This window comes from Mytilus californianus, unplaced genomic scaffold (assembly GCF_021869535.1).
Source record: "Mytilus californianus isolate M0D057914Y unplaced genomic scaffold, xbMytCali1.0.p SCAF_4, whole genome shotgun sequence".
NCBI lineage: Eukaryota > Metazoa > Mollusca > Bivalvia > Mytilida > Mytilidae > Mytilus > Mytilus californianus.
The window spans coordinates 73,984,651-74,007,020 of NW_026262690.1; the positions used below are offsets into that span (position 1 = coordinate 73,984,651).

The 22,370-nt window shown below is 32.2% G+C and overlaps 1 protein-coding gene across 1 annotated transcript in view; it reads right to left on the reverse strand.

Annotated features, from left to right (window-relative positions):
* Positions 1 to 21,904, reverse strand: part of LOC127737074 (hemicentin-1-like) — a 31,563-nt gene extending 9,659 nt beyond the window's left edge. The window contains exons 1-9 of the mRNA XM_052247606.1: positions 21,303 to 21,904; positions 16,486 to 16,645; positions 10,530 to 10,847; positions 9,713 to 10,024; positions 8,906 to 9,217; positions 8,101 to 8,412; positions 7,282 to 7,593; positions 6,476 to 6,787; positions 5,657 to 5,968 (exon numbers count right to left, since the gene is read on the reverse strand). Of these exons, the coding sequence (XP_052103566.1) occupies positions 5,657 to 5,968; positions 6,476 to 6,787; positions 7,282 to 7,593; positions 8,101 to 8,412; positions 8,906 to 9,217; positions 9,713 to 10,024; positions 10,530 to 10,847; positions 16,486 to 16,645; positions 21,303 to 21,806 (2,854 nt within the window). The 5' untranslated portion in view covers positions 21,807 to 21,904. The remainder of the gene's footprint in view (positions 1 to 5,656; positions 5,969 to 6,475; positions 6,788 to 7,281; positions 7,594 to 8,100; positions 8,413 to 8,905; positions 9,218 to 9,712; positions 10,025 to 10,529; positions 10,848 to 16,485; positions 16,646 to 21,302) is intronic.
* Between the last annotated feature and the right edge of the window lie 466 nt (positions 21,905 to 22,370).

Consider the following 22,370-nt stretch of genomic DNA (forward strand, 5'->3'; position numbering starts at 1 on the left):
CATTGATGATCCATATGAAAGATAATTGATTGAATATTTCTGAAATTTTAATATTTCAGAAAATTTGTTTTTTTAAGTCACATTGTATCTTTCCAAAAATCAAGTGACATGCTAAAACTATAGAAAAAATACAAAATTCTTTTCACAATACAAAAGTCGTGTGGAGACATTTTTATGCGCTAATAGGATATAGTTTTGCAAACTCAAATTAAAAACGATGTTAGTTTGTTTTTAAAGAATTTGTGTCCTAATTGCACCCCCCCCCCCTTCCTTCATTTTGTCATTGCTACAGTCCAGTATGGGCCACAACACCAAGTTATTATTGGTCATTCATTGAATCTTTACTTTTGAAAGGCTATATTTTGTTTGCTGCTTGAATTGACATGATTAAGCCGTAAATTTGTGTCAAGTATTAGATTTGGACGAAAAAAACTTTTGAAGTCCGTTATTTTTCATGTTGCAGGCATCAACATTGCGAGTCATAAAGCACGTATTTCCTTTGTCTTTACCATTATGACAACTTTTCTGTTTCTATCAGACTTGAGTCATTGCTTTGACACCAAAACTATATCCTATAAGCGCATAAAAATGTCTCCACACGACTTTTGTATTGTGAAAAGAATTTTGTATTTTTTCTATAGTTTTAGCATGTCACGTGATTTTTGGAAAGATACAATGTGACTTAAAAAAACTAATTTTCTGAAATATTAAAATTTCAGAAATATTCAATCAATTATCTTTCATATGGATCATCAATGACCTTTATGTAAGGTTTGGTGCGAATGCTATATTCGATTGAATTTGGATAGTGTCTTTTCTATGAGTTAAGGTCCAATTTGGTGAAACGTGAAAGGGTTAAGCTTCCATTTTCCTTTGAGATTATTTTTAATTATAAGAATAAATATCCTCACATATTGTCCCAGTAGAAATTGAACAAATAATCAATGACACAATTTTTTCAGAAATTCGTTTGGGGAAAAAGAAGTTACAGATGTATGAATGTACCATGATTTGCATCAAATTGACATGATGAAACATTTGAGATCTCAAAAACTATATGTATTTGCTTGTTTTAAGTCCGGAACCTTGTTAGTGGTTGACTTATGCTATAGCTTAATGTTTTTGCTATTTGGAGATTTGGTATTGAGTCAGATCTTGTGTAGACATTGTCGTTGTTAGTGTAATATATAACGTGACATATTTTTTTTTTAACTTTCTAACAGGAGATTAATTAACAAATTTTATTATAACAACTTTATGAGGGGTCCAAAGGTGGCCTGCGGTATACCTTTTTATCCAGTATTAGTAGAAATTCCTGCCCCTCATACCCAAGTGAACCACAAGCAGAACCAACCTATTGGATTTTTGGTGATCTATTCACTACTCGAACGTGCATGTAAATTTGCTACTAAACGATAAGCAAACAACAGTCAATCAATCAGTCTAATTTGTTATTGAAACATAAATGTCAAGTCTGGGTTGAACTAGTTCACTTAAGGAATAAAGATTCTACAAACAAATAGGTCTTAGTAATTTGTTTACATGCATTGGAAAGAATACTGTGGGTTAAATGTTATTGGGAGGATATCAATTTTGTAGATTTCATGGGTATAGATAAACCATGAATTTGAATGTTCAACGAAGTGTATATTTTCTATAGTCTTCTACACAAACTTTTGCACAACCATGAATTCAAATATGCAGAAAAATGCAAATTGACCTCAATCCATAAAAAATGGTAATCAATAAAATGAATACATCCATATACCTGCCACAGTAGCAATGTTTTGAAGATCAAATTAACTTTCTTAGCTGCTGATGAATTTCAAGTTTGTCAAGACCTTGTTGACAACTTACATATATGAAAAATAAAATATTTAAGGAATGACTGTAATATTTTTCTGTCTATGAAGAAATAACACCAAAAATGTGGTGCACACTGAATAACCCGCGTAGCGGGTTATTTTAAAGTGTGCACCACATTTTTTTATGTTATTTCGAATAGACAGAAAAAAATATTACAGTCATTCCTTAAATATTTTATTTTTCAGGACTCTCGTTTTGAAATTAAAAGTTAAGTTATGTAACATTTAATATAGGACATTAATTTTTCACCTCCGGCTTTGAGATCTACCTGCTGCGGGTTGGTACATCTTTCCATTGCACCACTGGAATACCAGGTCAAAATGTCGAAAATTTTAGTAGTTTACTCTACCATTAACGATGTGAGAGTAAAAAAAAAACAAAAAAACAGCCTGTTTTCGTTTAGAAATTAAGTGTTGACATAACATATAATTGTTGCCAATTCCATTATTTTAAACAAAAATAGGAGGATACTTAGTCTGCCATTTTTCTTGACTTATGCCTGTACCTTCATTTCAACAAAGGTGTTTTCAGCATTACTAGGAGCAAGCCCTTAAGAAACAATGTTTTGTTACTTCTATTTCAACTTCGCTAAAATAAATTATGATATTTTGAGGGTTTTTGTCTCTTTTTCAATTATTTGCTAAGAAATGACCACAAATTTTGAGTGCATTTCAAATTTATGATTGCGTTGGTACACTTTAAACTACTTATTAAACTTATGTTCATTTTTAATCATAATTTGAATAGTTTTCTTTCAAAATACACGGTATAGTTAATAAAAAAAAGTCATATGGCCCCCGAAATCAACAGTATACTTTACCATACTCTATGGAAATATTGTGTTCAAATTATTAAAAAAAACGGTGTTTACGGGATAAAATCTTGTCAGTAAGAGGCGATTTGATATCAAACAGTACTTGGAAGAAGTTTAAAAGGCACAATGAATCATAAAACTGTGATATAGAGTATTGATGTGAGCCCTTAACCACTACTGTACGTAAACAAAAGTCAGAGATTCAAGACTTTACGCAAACTAGTTGCTCGAAAACTTAGCCAATCGGTACGAAAGTATCGATGGGAACGTGAAGGGGTTAAAGAAATGAATTCTTATACTACATAGCAAAACAACTTAAAAGTGGTTAATCTCTTAAATTTCAACGTTTTTTTATTTTTTTTTTTGTAAAACTCACATTTGCTGAAATGACAATAATTTGAAATTAACAGATTTCATAATAAGCAATAACAGTTAAGATAGAAGTACAGTAGTTTTTTTTTTCAAAAACAATTATCAGTGTCTTTAACTTACAGATAGTAATATTAAGAAATATAGGCAAGTATGATGTTTATAATATAAATTGTACATGTGCTTACTTTGTGCCAGAACTGTAACTCTATGTTACTCTACCCAGTTCCTGCACTGTTGACAGCAAAACAAGTATTGTCACCGGTATCAACAATCTCAGTATTTAATATGGTTAATGCAGGATTTGTTGTGATACTACCAGAATATTTATTGTTAGGATTATTTACAGTTGGGTTTATAGTAGTTATAGTACCACTTGAGTTTCTCCTCTAGTAAATAAACATTAGTTCCAGGCTGGGGGATACAGTACAATTAAGTGTTACTTAGTTTCCTTGCCTCACATTAATGGCACTATTGAGAATGATTACAGTTGTTAAATAGGGGAACATATTTAAAGTACACAGTTATGTCTGCAAACATTAAATTTTATGCATCAACTAAATACATCAACTTAAAGTTTGTTCCACATTTTATAAATAATCGAAATACTTTAAAAACAAGAATATGTCCATAGTACTCGGATGCCCCACTCGCACTATCATTTTCTATGTTCAGTGGACCGTGAAATTGAGGTCAAAACTCTACAATGAGAAAAAGCATATTATTGGGAACATGTGTACTAAGTTTTAAGTTGATTAGACTTTAACTTCATCAAAAACTACCTTGATCAAAAACTTTAACCAAAATCTTCAACCTGATGCGGGACAGACGGAGAGACGAACGAACGAACGGACGCAAAGAACGAAAAGCATAATGCCCCTAGGTGGGGCATAAAAAAGGTAGCATGCATTACCTCTCTTATCAAATGCAAGAACCACCACTGGAGTCTCTATCATATTAAAATCAGGTCTTCAATTGCACATGCTTCATGATATATAATGAGTGGTGCTGATGAAGTGACCTTTTAAGTTAAACACCAACCCATCATCATCATTATCATTTAAAGCTTAAATAAAATTAACGAAAAGACTAGTCCATTACATTTGAAAAAAACCCACACTGTTCATATATTATCTGCATACTTGAAGTCGTTCAACAAAATCTTGAAAAGTGGAAAGGGGGGGGGGGGGGGGGGATGTAACAATCAAATCAACAACAACGTTGCCTCTGGTGGTCATGATTTGATATACACAATACATTTTAAAAGATCCTTTCATAATTCATTCCTCCAAGTTTTGTTAAGACCAATGTTGCATTTCAGAGAAAACGAAAATGGGCACAGTATAATTACAATGACACACAACTATATCTGACAAATAGACTTATGGTCAAGTTGAGATAAATATTTTTTCGACTCTGCTGAACTGAAACTAATTAAATGATCTAACTGTACAAAAAGCATTGAATTCTGTTTTAATGTTATTGGACTGCATAAAAGGATAAAATCAGACATTTCTGAGTGAGCAACATCTAGATATAAAATAATGCAGAATAGACACATCACATTACTTACTATTTGAGATAACAGAGAGACTTGCTGTGGTAGCACTTTGTCCTGTACCAGGACTGTTTGAAGCAAAACATCATTTTACTGCAAGAAAATGACCTCTAATTCTGTTTAAATTTTTTGTTTGTAGTGCATACAATGATTAAATGAGGAATATCAGTACTTAATCTAGATAATAGATAGTGCTACTACTAGATATAAAATAATACAGAATGAATATAAACATTACTTACTATTTGAGGTAACAGATAGACTTGCTGTGTTAGCACTTTGTCCTGTACCAGCACTATTTGAAGCAAAACATCTATATGTTCCAGCATCATTTGAATCTGCATTGAATATGTCGAGCGATGGATTAGATGAAGTACTGCCGCTCTATTTGTTGGTGTTGGTATTGGATGTGATTGTAGTGATAGTACTACCGACTGTCCTCTGCCAGGTTACACTTGTTACAGTTGTTGTTGACGATACAGTACATGCCAAGGTCACAGAACTTCCCGAATTGACTGAGTAGGATGTCTGTGTAATGGTCACTGTTGGAACAGCTGTAACTTAACGAACAATTATATTTTATAGGAATTTTCGACTCTGTGTGATATGAAGGTGTTATGGAGTTGGGATATTCAAACATGCCCCCTGGTAGTTGTATGTTTATCTGACACAATAAATTCTGAAATATTATTTCATTACTGGTAATTCTCCCACAAATCATTGTTTAGACTGCAGAGTTTCCATGATGACAGTTAATTACCTGCTACAGTTTTCAGAGAATTTCAGAGAAAATGAAAATGTGCAAAATCGTAATACAATGCAGCACAACAATAGCTGAAAAATATGAGGTAAAATATTGTTTTAAATTCTACTGTACGGAAACTAATTTAATCATTTCACTGCAAAAAAAATGACCCCTAATTCTGCTTGAAATGTTTGTATGTATTGGATAAAAGGGTAAAATGAGGAATATCAGTACTAAATCTAGATAATAGATAGTGCTACTACTAGATATAAAATAATACAGAATGAATATAAACATTACTTACTATTTGAGGTAACAGACAGACTTGCTGTGTTAGCACTTTGTCCTGTACCAGCACTGTTTGAAGCAAAACATCTATAGGTTCCAGCATCATTTGAATCGGCATTGAATATGGTGAGTGAAGGAGTAGATGAAGTACTGCCGCTGTATTTGTTGGTGTTGGTATTGGATGTGATTGTAGTGATAGCACTATTGACTGTTCTCTGCCAGGTTACACTTGTTACAGTTGTTGTTGACGATACAGTACATGCCAAGGTCACAGAACTTCCTGAATTGACTGAGTAGGATGGCTGTGTAATGGTCACTGTTGGAACAGCTGTAACAGAACGACAAATTGCATTTTATAGGAATTTTCGACTCTGTGTGATATGAAGTTGTTATGGAGTTGTGAGATACAAGAATGGCCTCTGGTGGTTATTTTTTATCTGACACAATAAATTCTGAAAGATTATTTCAATACTGGTAATTCTCCCACAAATTGTTGTTTAGACTGCAGAATTTCCATGATGATAGTTAATTACCTGCTATAGTTTTCAGAGAATTTCAGAGAAAATGAAAATGTGCAAAATCATATTACAATGAAGCAGAACTATAGCTGAAAAATAGACTTTTGATCGAGTTGAGATAAAATATTGTTTTAAATTCTACTGTACTGAAACTAATTTAATAATTTTACTGCAAAAAATAACCTCTAAATCTGTTTAAATTTTTTGTTTGTAGTGCATACAATGATTAAATGAGGAATATCAGTACTTAATCTAGATAATAGATAGTGCTACTACTAGATATAAAATAATAAAGAATGAATTTAAACATTACTTACTATTTGAGGTAACAGACAGACTTGCTGTGTTAGCACTTTGTCCTGTACCAGCACTGTTTGAAGCAAAACATCTATATATTCCAGCATCATTTGAATCTGCATTGAATATGGTGAGCGATGGATTAGATGAAGTACTGCCGCTGTATTTGTTGGTGTTGGTATTGGATGTGATTGTAGTGATAGCACTATTGACTGTTCTCTGCCAGGTTACACTTGTTACAGTTGTTGTTGACGATACAGTACATGCCAAGGTCACAGAACTTCCCGAATTGACTGAGTAGGATATCTGTGTAATGGTCACTGTTGGAACAGCTGTAACATAACGAACAATTGTATTTTATAGGAATTTTCGACTCTGTGTGATATGAAGGTGTTATGGAGTTGGGATATTCAAACATGCCCCCTGGTAGTTGTATGTTTATCTGACACAATAAATTCTGAAATATTATTTCATTACTGGTAATTCTCCCACAAATCATTGTTTAGACTGCAGAGTTTCCATGATGATAGTTAATTACCTGCTATAGTTTTCAGAGAATTTCAGAGAAAATGAAAATGTGCAAAATCGTAATACAATGCAGCACAACAATAGCTGAAAAATATGAGGTAAAATATTGTTTTAAATTCTACTGTACGGAAACTAATTTAATCATTTCACTGCAAAAAAATGACCCCTAATTCTGCTTGAAATGTTTGTATGTATTGGATAAAAGGGTAAAATGAGGAATATCAGTACTAAATCTAGATAATAGATAGTGCTACTACTAGATATAAAATAATACAGAATGAATATAAACATTACTTACTATTTGAGGTAACAGACAGACTTGCTGTGTTAGCACTTTGTCCTGTACCAGCACTGTTTGAAGCAAAACATCTATAGGTTCCAGCATCATTTGAATCGGCATTGAATATGGTGAGTGAAGGAGTAGATGAAGTACTGCCGCTGTATTTGTTGGTGTTGGTATTGGATGTGATTGTAGTGATAGCACTATTGACTGTTCTCTGCCAGGTTACACTTGTTACAGTTGTTGTTGACGATACAGTACATGCCAAGGTCACAGAACTTCCTGAATTGACTGAGTAGGATGGCTGTGTAATGGTCACTGTTGGAACAGCTGTAACAGAACGACAAATTGCATTTTATAGGAATTTTCGACTCTGTGTGATATGAAGTTGTTATGGAGTTGTGAGATACAAGAATGGCCTCTGGTGGTTATTTTTTATCTGACACAATAAATTCTGAAAGATTATTTCAATACTGGTAATTCTCCCACAAATTGTTGTTTAGACTGCAGAATTTCCATGATGATAGTTAATTACCTGCTATAGTTTTCAGAGAATATCAGAGAAAATGAAAATGTGCAAAATCATATTACAATGAAGCAGAACTATAGCTGAAAAATAGACTTTTGATCGAGTTGAGATAAAATATTGTTTTAAATTCTACTGTACTGAAACTAATTTAATAATTTTACTGCAAAAAATAACCTCTAAATCTGTTTAAATTTTTTGTTTGTAGTGCATACAATGATTAAATGAGGAATATCAGTACTTAATCTAGATAATAGATAGTGCTACTACTAGATATAAAATAATACAGAATGAATTTAAACATTACTTACTATTTGAGGTAACAGACAGACTTGCTGTGTTAGCACTTTGTCCTGTACCAGCACTGTTTGAAGCAAAACATCTATATATTCCAGCATCCTTTGAATCTGCATTGAATATGGTGAGCGATGGATTAGATGAAGTACTGCCGCTGTATTTGTTTGTGTTGGTATTGGATGTGATTGTAGTGATAGCACTATTGACTGTTCTCTGCCAGGTTACACTTGTTACAGTTGTTGTTGACGATACAGTACATGCCAAGGTCACAGAACTTCCCGAATTGACTGAGTAGGATATCTGTGTAATGGTCACTGTTGGAACAGCTGTAACATAACGAACAATTGTAATTTATAGGAATTTTCGACTCTGTGTGATATGAAGGTGTTATGGAGTTGGGATATTCAAACATGCCCCCTGGTAGTTGTATGTTTATCTGACACAATAAATTCTGAAATATTATTTCATTACTGGTAATTCTCCCACAAATCATTGTTTAGACTGCAGAGTTTCCATGATGATAGTTAATTACCTGCTATAGTTTTCAGAGAATTTCAGAGAAAATGAAAATGTGCAAAATCGTAATACAATGCAGCACAACAATAGCTGAAAATTTATGGTAAAATATTGTTTTAAATTCTACTGTACGGAAACTAATTTAATCATTTCACTGCAAAAAAATGACCCCTAATTCTGCTTGAAATGTTTGTATGTATTGGATAAAAGGGTAAAATGAGGAATATCAGTACTAAATCTAGATAATAGATAGTGCTACTACTAGATATAAAATAATACAGAATGAATATAAACATTACTTACTATTTGAGGTAACAGACAAACTTGCTGTGTTAGCACTTTGTCCTGTACCAGCACTGTTTGAAGCAAAACATCTATAGGTTCCAGCATCATTTGAATCTGCATTGAATATGGTGAGTGAAGGAGTAGATGAAGTACTGCCGCTGTATTTGTTGGTGTTGGTATTGGATGTGATTGTAGTGATAGCACTATTGACTGTTCTCTGCCAGGTTACACTTGTTACAGTTGTTGTTGACGATACAGTACATGCCAAGGTCACAGAACTTCCTGAATTGACTGAGTAGGATGGCTGTGTAATGGTCACTGTTGGAACAGCTGTAACAGAACGACAAATTGCATTTTATAGGAATTTTCGACTCTGTGTGATATGAAGGTGTTATGGAGTTGGGATATTCAATCATGCCCCCTGGTAGTTGTATGTTTATCCGACACAATAAATTCTGAAATATTATTTCATTACTGATAATTCTCCCACAAATCATTGTTTAGACTGCAGAGTTTCCATGATGATAGTTAATTATCTGCTATAGTTTTCATAGAATTTCAGAGAAAATGAAAATGTGCAAAATCGTAATACAATGCAGCACAACAATAGCTGAAAAATATGAGGTAAAAAATTGTTTTAAATTTTACTGTACGGAAACTAATTTAATCATTTCACTGCAAAAAAAATGACCTCTAATTCTACTTGAAATGTTTGTATGTATTGGATAAAAGGGTAAGATGAGGAATATCAGTACTAAATCTAGATAATAGATAGTGCTACTACTAGACATAAAATAACACAGAATGAATATAAACATTACTTACTATTTGAGGTAACAGACAAACTTGCTGTGTTAGCACTTTGTCCTGTACCAGCACTGTTTGAAGCAAAACATCTATAGGTTCCAGCATCATTTGAATCTGCATTGAATATGGTGAGTGAAGGATTAGATGAAGTACTGCCGCTGTATTTGTTGGTGTTGGTATTGGATGTGATTGTAGTGATAGCACTATTGACTGTTCTCTGCCAGGTTACACTTGTTACAGTTGTTGTTGACGATACAGTACATGCCAAGGTCACAGAACTTCCTGAATTGACTGAGTAGGATGACTGTGTAATGGTCACTATTGGAACAGCTGTAACAGAACGACAAATTGCATTTTATAGGAATTTTCGACTCTGTGTGATATGAAGTTGTTATGGAGTTGTGAGATACAAGCATGGCCTCTGGTGTTTTTTTTATCTGACACAATAAATTCTGAAAGATTATTTCAATACTGGTAATTCTCCCACAAATTATTGTTTAGACTGCAGAGTTTCCATGGTGATAGTTAATTACCTGCTATAGTTTTCAGAGAATTTCAGAGAAAATGAAAATGTGCAAAATCATATTACAAAGAAGCAGAACTATAGCTGAAAAATAGACTTTTGATCGAGTTGAGATAAAATATTGTTTTAAATTCTACTGTACTGAAACTAATTTAATAATTTTACTGCAAAAAATAACCTCTAAATCTGTTTAAATTTTTTGTTTGTAGTGCATACAATGATTAAATGAGGAATATCAGTACTTAATCTAGATAACAGATAGTGCTACTACTAGATATAAAATAATACAGAATGAATATAAACATTACTTACTATTTGAGGTAACAGACAGACTTGCTGTGTTAGCACTTTGTCCTGTACCAGCACTGTTTGAAGCAAAACATCTATATGTTCCAGCATCCTTTGAATCTGCATTGAATATGGTGAGCGATGGATTAGATGAAGTACTGCCGCTGTATTTGTTGGTGTTGGTATTGGATGTAATTGTAGTGATAGCACTGTCGACTGTTTTCTGCCAAGTAATACTTGTTACAGTTGTAGTTGATGATACAGAACATGATAAAATAATTTTACTTCCATTGTTCACAGAGTAAGATGTCTGTTGAATTGTAACAGTTGGAATGCCTGAAGCTATAATAAGAAGAATCCTGATTTCAAACGACTGAGTTAGTATCAGTCTAAATTAAAATCATACAATGATATGGGTCATTTAGAATAAAAGGTGGAATTTTGAATTGCAAATGGAATCAAAGTTACAACTAACTATCATTTTTATAAGAAAATAAAGACAAACAATACTTTATATGAAAAATGGAATCTTAATGATGTCATACAATAGTATATTAAAACATTCTTTGATAGGTGGTGCAATATCTTGTTATCAATTTTAAAAGGAAGTTTGCACAATTAAAAAAGATGATAAAAACTTTTAGCTTGATTTTCGTGAAATATAAAGTTAGTTCTAGAACGAAACTTTCATATATTACCTTTCGTGTGTTAATACATTGTTTGTCAATTTTCCATGTTTAGTTCTATCCTGTTTCTAGTATGTTCTACCTTGTAACCAATAGCAGTATTACATTGTGTGTGGTAACAGGCGAAGATGAAGATTGAACCGCTAAATAAGTTCCAATAATCTAACATTTTTTTGAGTGATATGTATCTTTTTGAAGCGTTTAAGTTTCAAAAAGTCTATGCTGTTACTTTAATGATCATAGTCACAGGGTAGGTATGCGTAGGAACTATTTTGTTTAAAATATGTACATCTCTCTGGCCAGGCCGAAACTAGTAGTTCTAGTGGCAGACTATTAATTTACAGTCTTTTTAAATTACTTTCGAAAAATATTTTTTACCCTTGACTGGTTTAGGGCTTGACATACTGTATTTAAACCTAATTCTTGTTGAAGACCTTGTGTTGATCTTTTGATGTATTTTTGTTTTTGTGTTGTTAGGTTGGTGTCGCATTTATTTTTAGATCAATGGATTTTTATTTTTATTTATATGTGGGTCATTTAAAAAAAAAGGTACATCTTTGCTAAAATTTTAAACTTTTAAATGAACAATTCTGTTTTATGTGTTTAATGGAAGTTTGTATGAATCAAGAGTCATAACAAGAATTAAAAACATCACTTGCATCATTTAAATATTTGCATTAATTACATGGGTAACATACCAGGGTAACATATTTCAAAATATATTTTTCCTGTTTTCTGATTGCCTTAATTTGCCTTATATAACTATTGAGTATGATTATTTTAACCATAACAGAATATCTCAGTTTCTTTTTTATAGCATTAAACACATTTTAGAGGTTATTGATGTGTAAACTGGAGCGATTAACTCACACACTGAATAAAACTAAATGACAGTTTATACATCAATAACATCTAAAAAACAGTATGTTATCCTTATGATTCTTAACCAAAATAATTGCTACTTTAAATTAACTTTTTTTTTTAATTGGATACGTTTTCTGTGAATTCCATAGCTGACATGTTGTAACAAAGGAATGAGTCGCCATACTGACCTGAAGATATTCATAAATGTTTGATTGATGCAATATCGAAAATGAAACATTATTTTCCTAACAAATAGTGTTGAAAAAGGTTACAAAAGTAGTTCACAGCTGTTATCCATTCGTTTGATGTGTTTGAGCTTTTGATTTTGCCATTTGATTAGGGACTTTCCGTTTTGAATTTTCCTCAGAGTTTGGTATTTTTGTTGTTTTACTTTTTTTCAACAAGTTGAACATGATTTTCAATTGTAAAACAAAGGTCGGAATAAAATTCTGACGGATCAGTTCCATTCAAGTATTTGTAGATATAAAATTGAGAATGGAAATGGGGAATGTGTCAAAGAGACAACAATCACATAACAATTATTATTCTATGAAACAATTTTCAACCAACTAAATTCAATTGGCTTTGATAAAATGCATGTCGATCCTGTAACCGATACTAGAGCAACTGTTTTAATCGCTTTAACTTAAGGAAAAAAACATTTGTGTAATCTTGGTATGAGATGACAGTTTAACGCCTTGGGATCTCTATAGATCTCTTGTTGAAAGTTTCATTGACATGATAAAAAATATATAATATATATATAAAATTGAAATAGGAGGGCAAATTTGTCCCGATTATCAGATTAGAAGTACCCAATTTTGTACTACCAAACTTTCGGGAAATAGTTCAATCTTATATGCAATAAGAAGCATAAAGATATGTAGAATTTGTAAGCACAAGTCAGGATAATTATTTGGCTGAAGGTTCTATCATTTTGATCAATAGGTTGAACCAATAAATGTAACTCTGAATGACAGTGCCCCGAAGGATCATTCGGTTAAAACTAGGTTCTAACTGGACCTGAAGGATCAAGTATTTAACACTTCAATACATAAAATTCACATAAAGCATTAATTGGTGACATTTTTTTTTATTAAAGACCAAAAAATATGAAATTAATAGTCAGGGTTTATATATACCATATATAAACATACATAAAAAATGTTGATTTGAAATAAAATAAGAATTTATTTCTGCACATATATACAAGTCAAACGGAATATATGTAACAGTTTGTACCAATTGTTTAAATATTTCTATAAACGTCAATAATATTTATTTAAAATTTATGGACAATTTATATTTAAATCTTTAAAAAACCTGACCTTTAAAATACTTCATACAATTTTTTTTCCAAAAATAACGTTGGAAAGTTATTCCTCAGTACCGAAATTAAACAAGCTGTATGTAGGCTATTATATTTTTTGTTCATCTTTCATTTTTCCTTTCAATGTAAAAATGTTTAGTATTAATATGACTTTCAATGCATGAGTGACTATTATATAATTTGAATAGTCTATAATACCACAATGCGTTGTGGCCTTTCCACAATTAAATCGACCGGAAAGTGGAAATACTAAATAATTTAATGGAATTTGAATAAAATTAACAATGTCTTTTCAAAGAAAATGTTTGTTAACAGGAACAAAACTCATACATGATTTAAAAAACATATAATGAAATTATAAACCAGCCATCCGCTCAATGTTGGTACACAGCCAAGAGAACAGAGTTAAAACGGTAACATTTCGATGAAATTTCGAGGGCAGTATTCCCCCCTATGTTCTCCTTTAAGTAACAGTGACAGGAATGTTGGAGAAATGTTTGAAATGAAACACACAAAGGAAGACTCTCATAAAGTTTGATTACTTGTTTCGGAAGTGAAGAGTTACAAAGTTTATAAACATGTGTAAAGGGTTCCACGAAACCCTGTGTATTGCCTGCAATTGCTGACGTCAGTGTAAAAGTGCAATGTTGACTGCCAAAAGTTAAGTCAATTTATCAGTAAAATACAGAAAAAAGGAAAATAAAACTAAATTTAAAATTTTGTTCTGGGTACTTACTGTCTTTTGATCACAAAAATGCTTATGTCAAAGTATAAAAAAAAATTCAGAAAGGGAGAAAAGGAGATGCGTGTTAGTAAGATTCTGTGAAAGTTTCTCAAAATTCTGCCAAACTGTTCAGTAGGATACATAGGTGGACAGAAATAAAAAATGATGTACCAATGGAAGAGATGAAAGACATAACCACCATTATATACTGCCTGCTTCAAAAATACTGACTAGGTCGCAGTCACTGTGATGTTTCCCAAATTTTCCTATCTGATTTTTAAAGATTCTTCACAATTTAGATCTTACAAAACCAGGCCAATGTTGTGAACATAGAATCTTGCAAGACAATTACACATGCAAGCATGATGCAATAGATTGATGTATACTATCCACCAAAGTTCATATGGAGTGGATGTAAGTAATTATAGGCAACCGTACGGCCTTCAAAAATGAGAAAAACTCATACCGTATAGTCGGCTATAAAAGACCCCGACATGAAAAATATAAAACTATTTCATTGAGTAAACTAGCGCCTCATTTAAAACAAGACAATTTACGAAAAGCAAATATGACAGACATGAACCAAAGACAACCACAGGCTCCTGGCTTGTGTGCAGCACAGCATACGAACCATCTATAAAAATCAGTTGAAAAGGGCTTAACTGGTAAGATCAACACAAAGCTAAATGAAACAAAACTACAAAACGAACTTGGCAGGGAATTTATACATCTCTAATAACAAAAAAGACACAAAGTACATATTTTAGAGTACTCGTAGTTAACGACAGCTAATTCAAAGCTAATAAAAACTAATAAAAAATGTATCTTAGACTTAAATATCGATCAGTACAAACTCAACAAATGGATTTAGTGTAAAGACGTCATTAAGAGTCAGAGAAAAACAAGACCTTGAGCAATGCCAAAATATAAGTATCGACAGATTGTAGTACCGTGAACGTGCATATGTGTATAACAATAATATTTAGTATGATTTTAATTAACAGATAAAGAAAATCAATATTTATACCATTAAATACAATATTCAAAGATCTAATTACCATGTTGAATTGGTAACCTTTTAGAGTAAGTTTATTTAAAAGATTGATAAGTTTACCCGGATGAGTATCTTATGAATTTCTGGGCTCGTTAAACAACATCACCGTAAAAATTAGGATGTGCTATCCCGTTTGATATAAGTTTTCTACAGGTACAGCCAAACTTGCAAACCAAATCTTTGTATCAATGGAAGAATTTAGTTATGGTTTTAAGTAATTAGTTGTAACGAAATCCCTGACTTAATAATTTATCAGTAATACATAGGTTACGTTTATTGAGATTCAAAACGTCACCACAGACACAGGCATAGCGAACGATTTGGATAAAATAAACGCCTTAAGGCGGCGTAAAAGGAACATCACCGTCCAATAATGGAAACCAACTGTACGAAGCTCAACAGACTTTATCAAATTGCCTAAAAAATGATACTTAATAACTATTTTGACCAACATAATGTTGCATGTATTAGGGTTATTTTGGGGGAAAAAGGATTTGTGATTCTTTGAAGAAAATATTAAATTGTTAATGCATATCTTAAAGCAGATTCAAGAAAATGAGACAGGAGTGGCAACTACAGTTTTAACCTGTTTCTTTCAGATTACAAAAGGGCACGTGTCTATGGCAGTATATAAATGCTCTAACTCAGACATTCTAATATTACTAATTGTTATATGACAATTACAATTCCACTAGCTGAAGTTTTCAACAATATAAATTAAGAAAGACTGATAACATTAATGTCTTCACAGTGTTTGCACAATATCCAGATGTCAAATTCATGACGTTTTCTATTTTCCAAGGCATCAAACAGGTCAGAAACTGGTCAACAGAACAAGACGTATATAATATCTATTATTTTTCATTATATCATAATAAACTAATTATCAGATTAATTTCTGCAGGGAAGGCAAAAGAGGTAAACATCTCAATTTTCTTTCAAAATCCCCGACAAAGTTCTCTTATTTGATAAAAATTTTGTCAACTAGAATGAAACCCGCAAGTCATCAATTACATTGTTACTGCAAACTTATTTTAGAACAATATCAAAATGCAAGCTAAATGTTTCAAAAACATAGCCCTTAATAAGTATATCTTTGTTAAACATAGGCATAATTCAATAAGATGTGCGAGACTTTCGATGATGGCTTGTGTTGCCTGTCCTATTTTTTTTAAGGGAAGTGAATATGCATGATATGTTCACAGAAATTTTAGAATGGTTAAGAAATATTCAAAGTGGGAAAAATGACTAGCAACTTTTAAGATTACATTTCATTTCGCTTAAGACATTCTACTTCTTAGTTGAGAATTCTGCAGACAAACCTTTTTGTGAATCTTTGTTAAGTAGCATGTATATAATGATCCCAACAGCTATGCTAATTGTAATTCCTGACACCAATGCAGACAACATACATTTTTGTTTCCATGTACAGTATCTTTGCTTCGAAATCTCATTTTGACGTATCTCCGTATTTGCCCGGTCCTGTAATATATAATAATCTTAAAAACGAATATACCCTTAAATTAAAAGCGTATTATGTACTTATTTAGCATGATTGCTTCAAGTTTAGTCAGCAAGACATAAAAATGTATATTATGAAACTTTTTTTTACAAACGTGACATACACAAAATTAATGTGGAAAAATAATGTAGTTGTATACCTAAAAAAATATCCAGTATTCAATTTGATATTTGTTTGACCAGAGGACACACATTCTAGTCTAGCTTATAAATTACAGTTTAAGCTAAAAATTGGCGGATATAATTACAGCTTACCTTGTTTGGATTCAGCAAGTGTCTGACTCTTAAAGGTTCAAAATCAAGTATTTTATTCGACTTGAATTTTGTTTTTTAAATTAACGGATCTATTTTATGAGAAATTGTTAATAACGAAATGCACTATGGGTGACCAGATTTACTGTCTAGGCTTAGTATCGTGGTCATGTTTCTTTTCTGATCGAATCATGTGAATTTTTTAGTAGACAATCTTCATATATTTCAAATCCGGCCAATAAGAATAAAAGATTTTCAGCTATTATTAATTTCGATCGTAACTTAATAATTATTGCCTGTAGTGTCCCTGCCAAACAGTTGTCCTGCCATTTCGTTTGTATTTAAATCTGGCAAAGTTATTTTAGAGATTATGATTAAAAGAGACGGAAGATACCAAACAACATCGAAAACAAAACTGAAACTGAGGTAGCAATAGACAGTTAGAAAAAAACAACAACTTAAAATTGACACTTATAATGTGTAATATCTCTCTTTTCCCATGTTTCTAACAAATAAGGCTTTCTGTTTGTATCATGTATGTGTATATGTATGGAAATAGCATTTTACATATATTTGATTTCCAATAGTTAGAATCTTGAAATATTATCTCTTTTTGGTGTAACCATGTCAACAATATGCATTTACTTGATGCAAAATGTTGTAAAAAGGGAGGGGGGGTTGAAAATGTTTCAAAAATTCCCAACAGTTGGTCCAATGTAGAATTTCAATCCATTTGAGTGACACTTTTCTGAAACCATTGAAATTTATATATCCATAGGTCCAATACAAATCATATGCATTTCACCTAATTTTTCTATACATTTGCTTTGAAAAGTTCGAGCGTAAAATATTTGTTGAAAACACTACAGTAATTTCTGGACCTAGGGGAGGCACGGATGAGAAAATTCGGACCGTCAAACAGAAAAAGATATATTATAACATACCAAAAACAATCTTGATGTTCAAAAAAATCCACTTCGAAGGCTTTATTAATCTTCAGCTATCTAAAAATCAACTTTATTGCACTATTGCACAATATCTTTCATATTTGAAAATTCAACGGGGCCAAAATCCGAAACTTAACTCCTAACTCTGTATTAAGCAACATAAACCCCACCATAAGCCAGGAGTAACCAGTGACGACGACAAAGAACGATGGCAAAAGACACTGAAAGCTAGAAGGGTTAAGAAGGAAAAATGTAACTTATGGCAACCAAGCCATATAAAATCAGACAACGCCAAGGTCAAAACAGAAAAAGACAAACAAACAATTCAAGCAACCGTCCACGAAACTAACTATTGATCGACAGTAACTCCATCAAAAACCGAGTGAACCAAGGTTCAAACGAGATAAAAGAGAGCTTCTGCGCCATTTGGGGCATCCGCTGTGTTGTTCATGGCAGATAGACATCTGGTATAAATTCGCTTTCTATGATGTCAGAATTGACATAGACTATGTGGCTCTGACAGGTTGAACAAACCGTGGTCATCTATAACACCGATATAGTCCATGACTGTCAACCAAATTATCATGGCGTTCATTTAAACGTATCAACGATACTGGGCGTATACTATATAGATAGGAAGACGCGTGTTTTATCAAGACAAGACTCAGCATAGACCCTGGAATTTATGCAGTTGGTAGGCCAAGTCAAAAAGGATGTTAAAGACTATAAGAAACCACAAATTCAAAATAAGTTGTACCAAATTTGGCAAAGGCCATATATATGTCCATAAGATAAAAATCTGAAAATTGCAATGATTTTAAAGGTTTACAACAGCAAATTTACAATGATAACGTATCAATGATATTTCATGTCTGCACTGTAATGTTTATTACTGGACTGGTGCTACCTTCGGGAACGAAATGCTACATGTTCCAGCTATGGAATCGACCCAGTTGTTGTGAAAATAAGTTATAATTATCAAATATATTACCTCAACTTTACATGAAAACCCATGACACAATAACTTTCTTTAACGAATCCACCCTTTATCAAATGTATGACGGTAGGATAATATTTAATAATAAAGTATCAACTGCTTGAAGGTTGCTATTTGAATACTGAAATATCGCTATCATGGTACAACTTAAAACTGCTATCCCTTCCAGAGCACCTGAGTTAGCTAAAGGTTGTCGGTGTGGTTCGAGTTGCTTAGTTCTTAGTTTTCTCTGTTATGTTTTGTATATTGTTGTTTGTCTTTTGGTCAGTTATGCTTTTTTGCCATGGCATTACCATTGTGTTTTCGGCTTTGAATATTCCTTTGGTATTTATTGCCTCTCTTTTGAATTAGGTACCCGCTGTCGTATCAATTAGTTCTAAACCGACACACATTTTAAATTTCTATTTGTAGGTTAAAGTCATATGAAACTTCAAATTTGAAAAAAAAATAAATATGGTTTAAATACTTGAATGGCTAATTAGTTTAACTTAAAAAGTGGACGTGACCTTTTTTTTTTAAAGAAAATCCTTTATATTATCAAAACTTCATAAATGTACCGATATTGAATTATTGACTTCCCAGACACTAGTTCGCCGATATTTTCCCGTATGCATTTACCTTAACTACGAAACCTCTTGTTATAACTTCGTCCACCGCACTGCCCAAGTGCGAGGGGAAACCGTGATGAAAGAATGTAAACAAATGAGCACTGGAAGGTAAATAGTGTAATATTTTAATGTTTTGTAAATATTGACCTCTGGTTAAATTGGCTTTATAACTGTTTATTTGTGTACAGAGAAAATTAATGACGCAAGGCTAATTTGACAAATGGCTAGTTTTATTATCTGCATTTAAAGTTGAACTGTCCGATGTAATTAAGACAAGTAACGATGTCTTGGGGTGTAGGGTATTAAAATTAGTTATGCCTATTTGTTTTGTCTAGAGTGAAAGTAATTAAACTTTCTGATAAAGGTCAGTTGGTCAAGATACTGGCAGATTGTTTATTAGCTGTTATACTGTTAGGATGTGATTTTTCCTTGAAGTCTTGAATCAGTAAAGATTCTGGAGGACTTGTGTTTAAAGTTTATATGTTTAAACTTTGTAAGCTAACTTTGTCAATAAGTCTGAAGTAATGTACATTTGTGAATAAACTTGTAAATAAATACCGCATTATTTAGTTTATGGAATTTACCACAGGATACATTGTCGTGCCGTAATATGGTTATGTTCGTCTGTCTGTGTCGTTGTCGTTCCTCCCCTCGGTCACGTTACAATAGTAGTTCAAGATTCTTTAAAAACAAATTTAATACAAAAATCATCAAGTGAACGTTTAATTAACAAATGTGCACACACGGAAAATATATAAAAAAAAACGAATGTCATGGCTCTTTAAATTCACTTATTTGTCATTTTAGCACGTGCTCTGTTTATATTGTTTATCAATGTCACGATCCGGTAAACTTCGGCAAAAAACTCGAAAGTGAATTAGCTTGCGATCAACAATCACTGAATGAGATATTATTTGTCGATAATACGTTATAGATTCGTAATAAATAAATAAAAGAAAAACGTGCATACAGGTCTGAGTTTAGTATATATGCATGCATTGGTTCAATAATTTCGATAATATTAAAAGTTCAATAAACTCGTTTCATATGACTTTAACTATAAAGCAGATTAAGGTTCATGTGGACCCTTTGATTAAAATGGCTGTGTTTTCACCTCAAAATTTCCTTTGAGTACAAACAAACCTGTGTATCTGGAAATGTTTTAAAGTATAGCATGCTCTAGGTAAATAAAATTCAAATGCATTTTATATTTTTAGAAAATTGAACACTTAACTAGATTTAGTAGTGCACTTTTTGTTCCGACAGAAAGTTCCAAAATAAACAAAGTTGGAAAAGAGGTTTGAGAACTTCCCCACAAGTAATTATTGCAGAGAACTGTATTGATTGACAAGGACAATAGATACCTGACTATAATTGGTGATTTAAATTGTGTATCTGAGTGGATCATATCATGTAAAACTCGACTGTTTGTTAATTTTATCATCTTCTACCAGTACGAAAATTGCATTGCAATATCCAGTTAGGTTTTTTTAATTTTCTTAAACATTAAATGCATTTGAATTTGTTAACATAGAGCATGCTATGCCTTAAAACTTTTCCAGATGCACAAGTTTGTCTGTACGCAGCCATTTCGGCCAAAGGGTCCACATGAACTTTAAGTAACACTGAATATAACAAACAAAGGCTGCTGATCCGAATGCATTGCAAAACTGTCAATTGTATCCATTGGATATAGTGGGATGTTTGGGAAATTGAAAACCACAAGTACAAGTATGCCAAAAGTCATATATTATATATTTATATCAGATATTATGTAAACAAATTAAAATAAGCTATAAAATATATTTGCTTACATTATGTGTTTGTAATATTGTACCGTCCAAATGTGTTTCACTATCCAATTGATAGGCATGATTCAAGTTTGGTACAACCGTATCATCTATTTCATCATATGTGTTTTCATGTAGACGAATTGAATCAAATTCAATAATGTCCTGCTCACTTCTATTCATATGTTTGTTTTCTGTGTCTGCATTATTTTTATGAAGAGAATCGTCTTGTCTAATGGGTAGTTGATTAGTTTTGACCGATCCATACACTCTCAAGTAATCATGTTTTATATTATCACTTCCCATATCCGTGTTGCTGAGTTCAGGCAATTGTAAATATTCATGATGTGATTGAGTTTTTACAATAGTTCTAGGTGATAACTGGTCATACTTATTTTCGAAATCAACACTTGCGGCATTTCTGTTTATTTGTTGGTACACTCGACGTTGTGCAGTATTTTGGCCATCTAGAGTATGAGAAGTTTGATTATAATCCGTGCTACTCTCTCCTGCATGAGAAAGTTCCATGATATGTCTATTGTATCTCTTCTCTATCTTTTTCTGAGTGTCTTATAAAATATTTTTATATATATAATACCCGTGTCATGTTTCCGTAATGACCCGCTTTCAAAAAATGCTGAATGACTTCACACAAACGTGTTAGTAAAAAGATTTAAATACTGCGCTGAAGGTAAATACCAATATCGATACAAGATTTAATTGTGGAATTTCTTTACAAAATACAATTGCTTTGAAAAGTATTCAGGCGTAGTATAATATAATTTTTTTTGTGTGTTTGATACAATATAGTAATAAACGTTTACTACAAATTTTAAGACATGCATTTGTATTGGTTTGATATAGGTATGCAAAGCAAAACAAATATATAAAAATAGGAATGATGGATTTTACGTGACGTGACGTGGCCATAAAACCAGGTTTAATCCACCATTTTCTACATTAGAAAATGCCTCTAACAGGTCAGGAATATGACAGTTGTTATCCATTTGTTTTATGTGTTTGAACTTTTGATTTTGATATTTGATTACGGACTTTCCCTTTTGAATTTTCCTTGGAGTTCGATATTTTTGT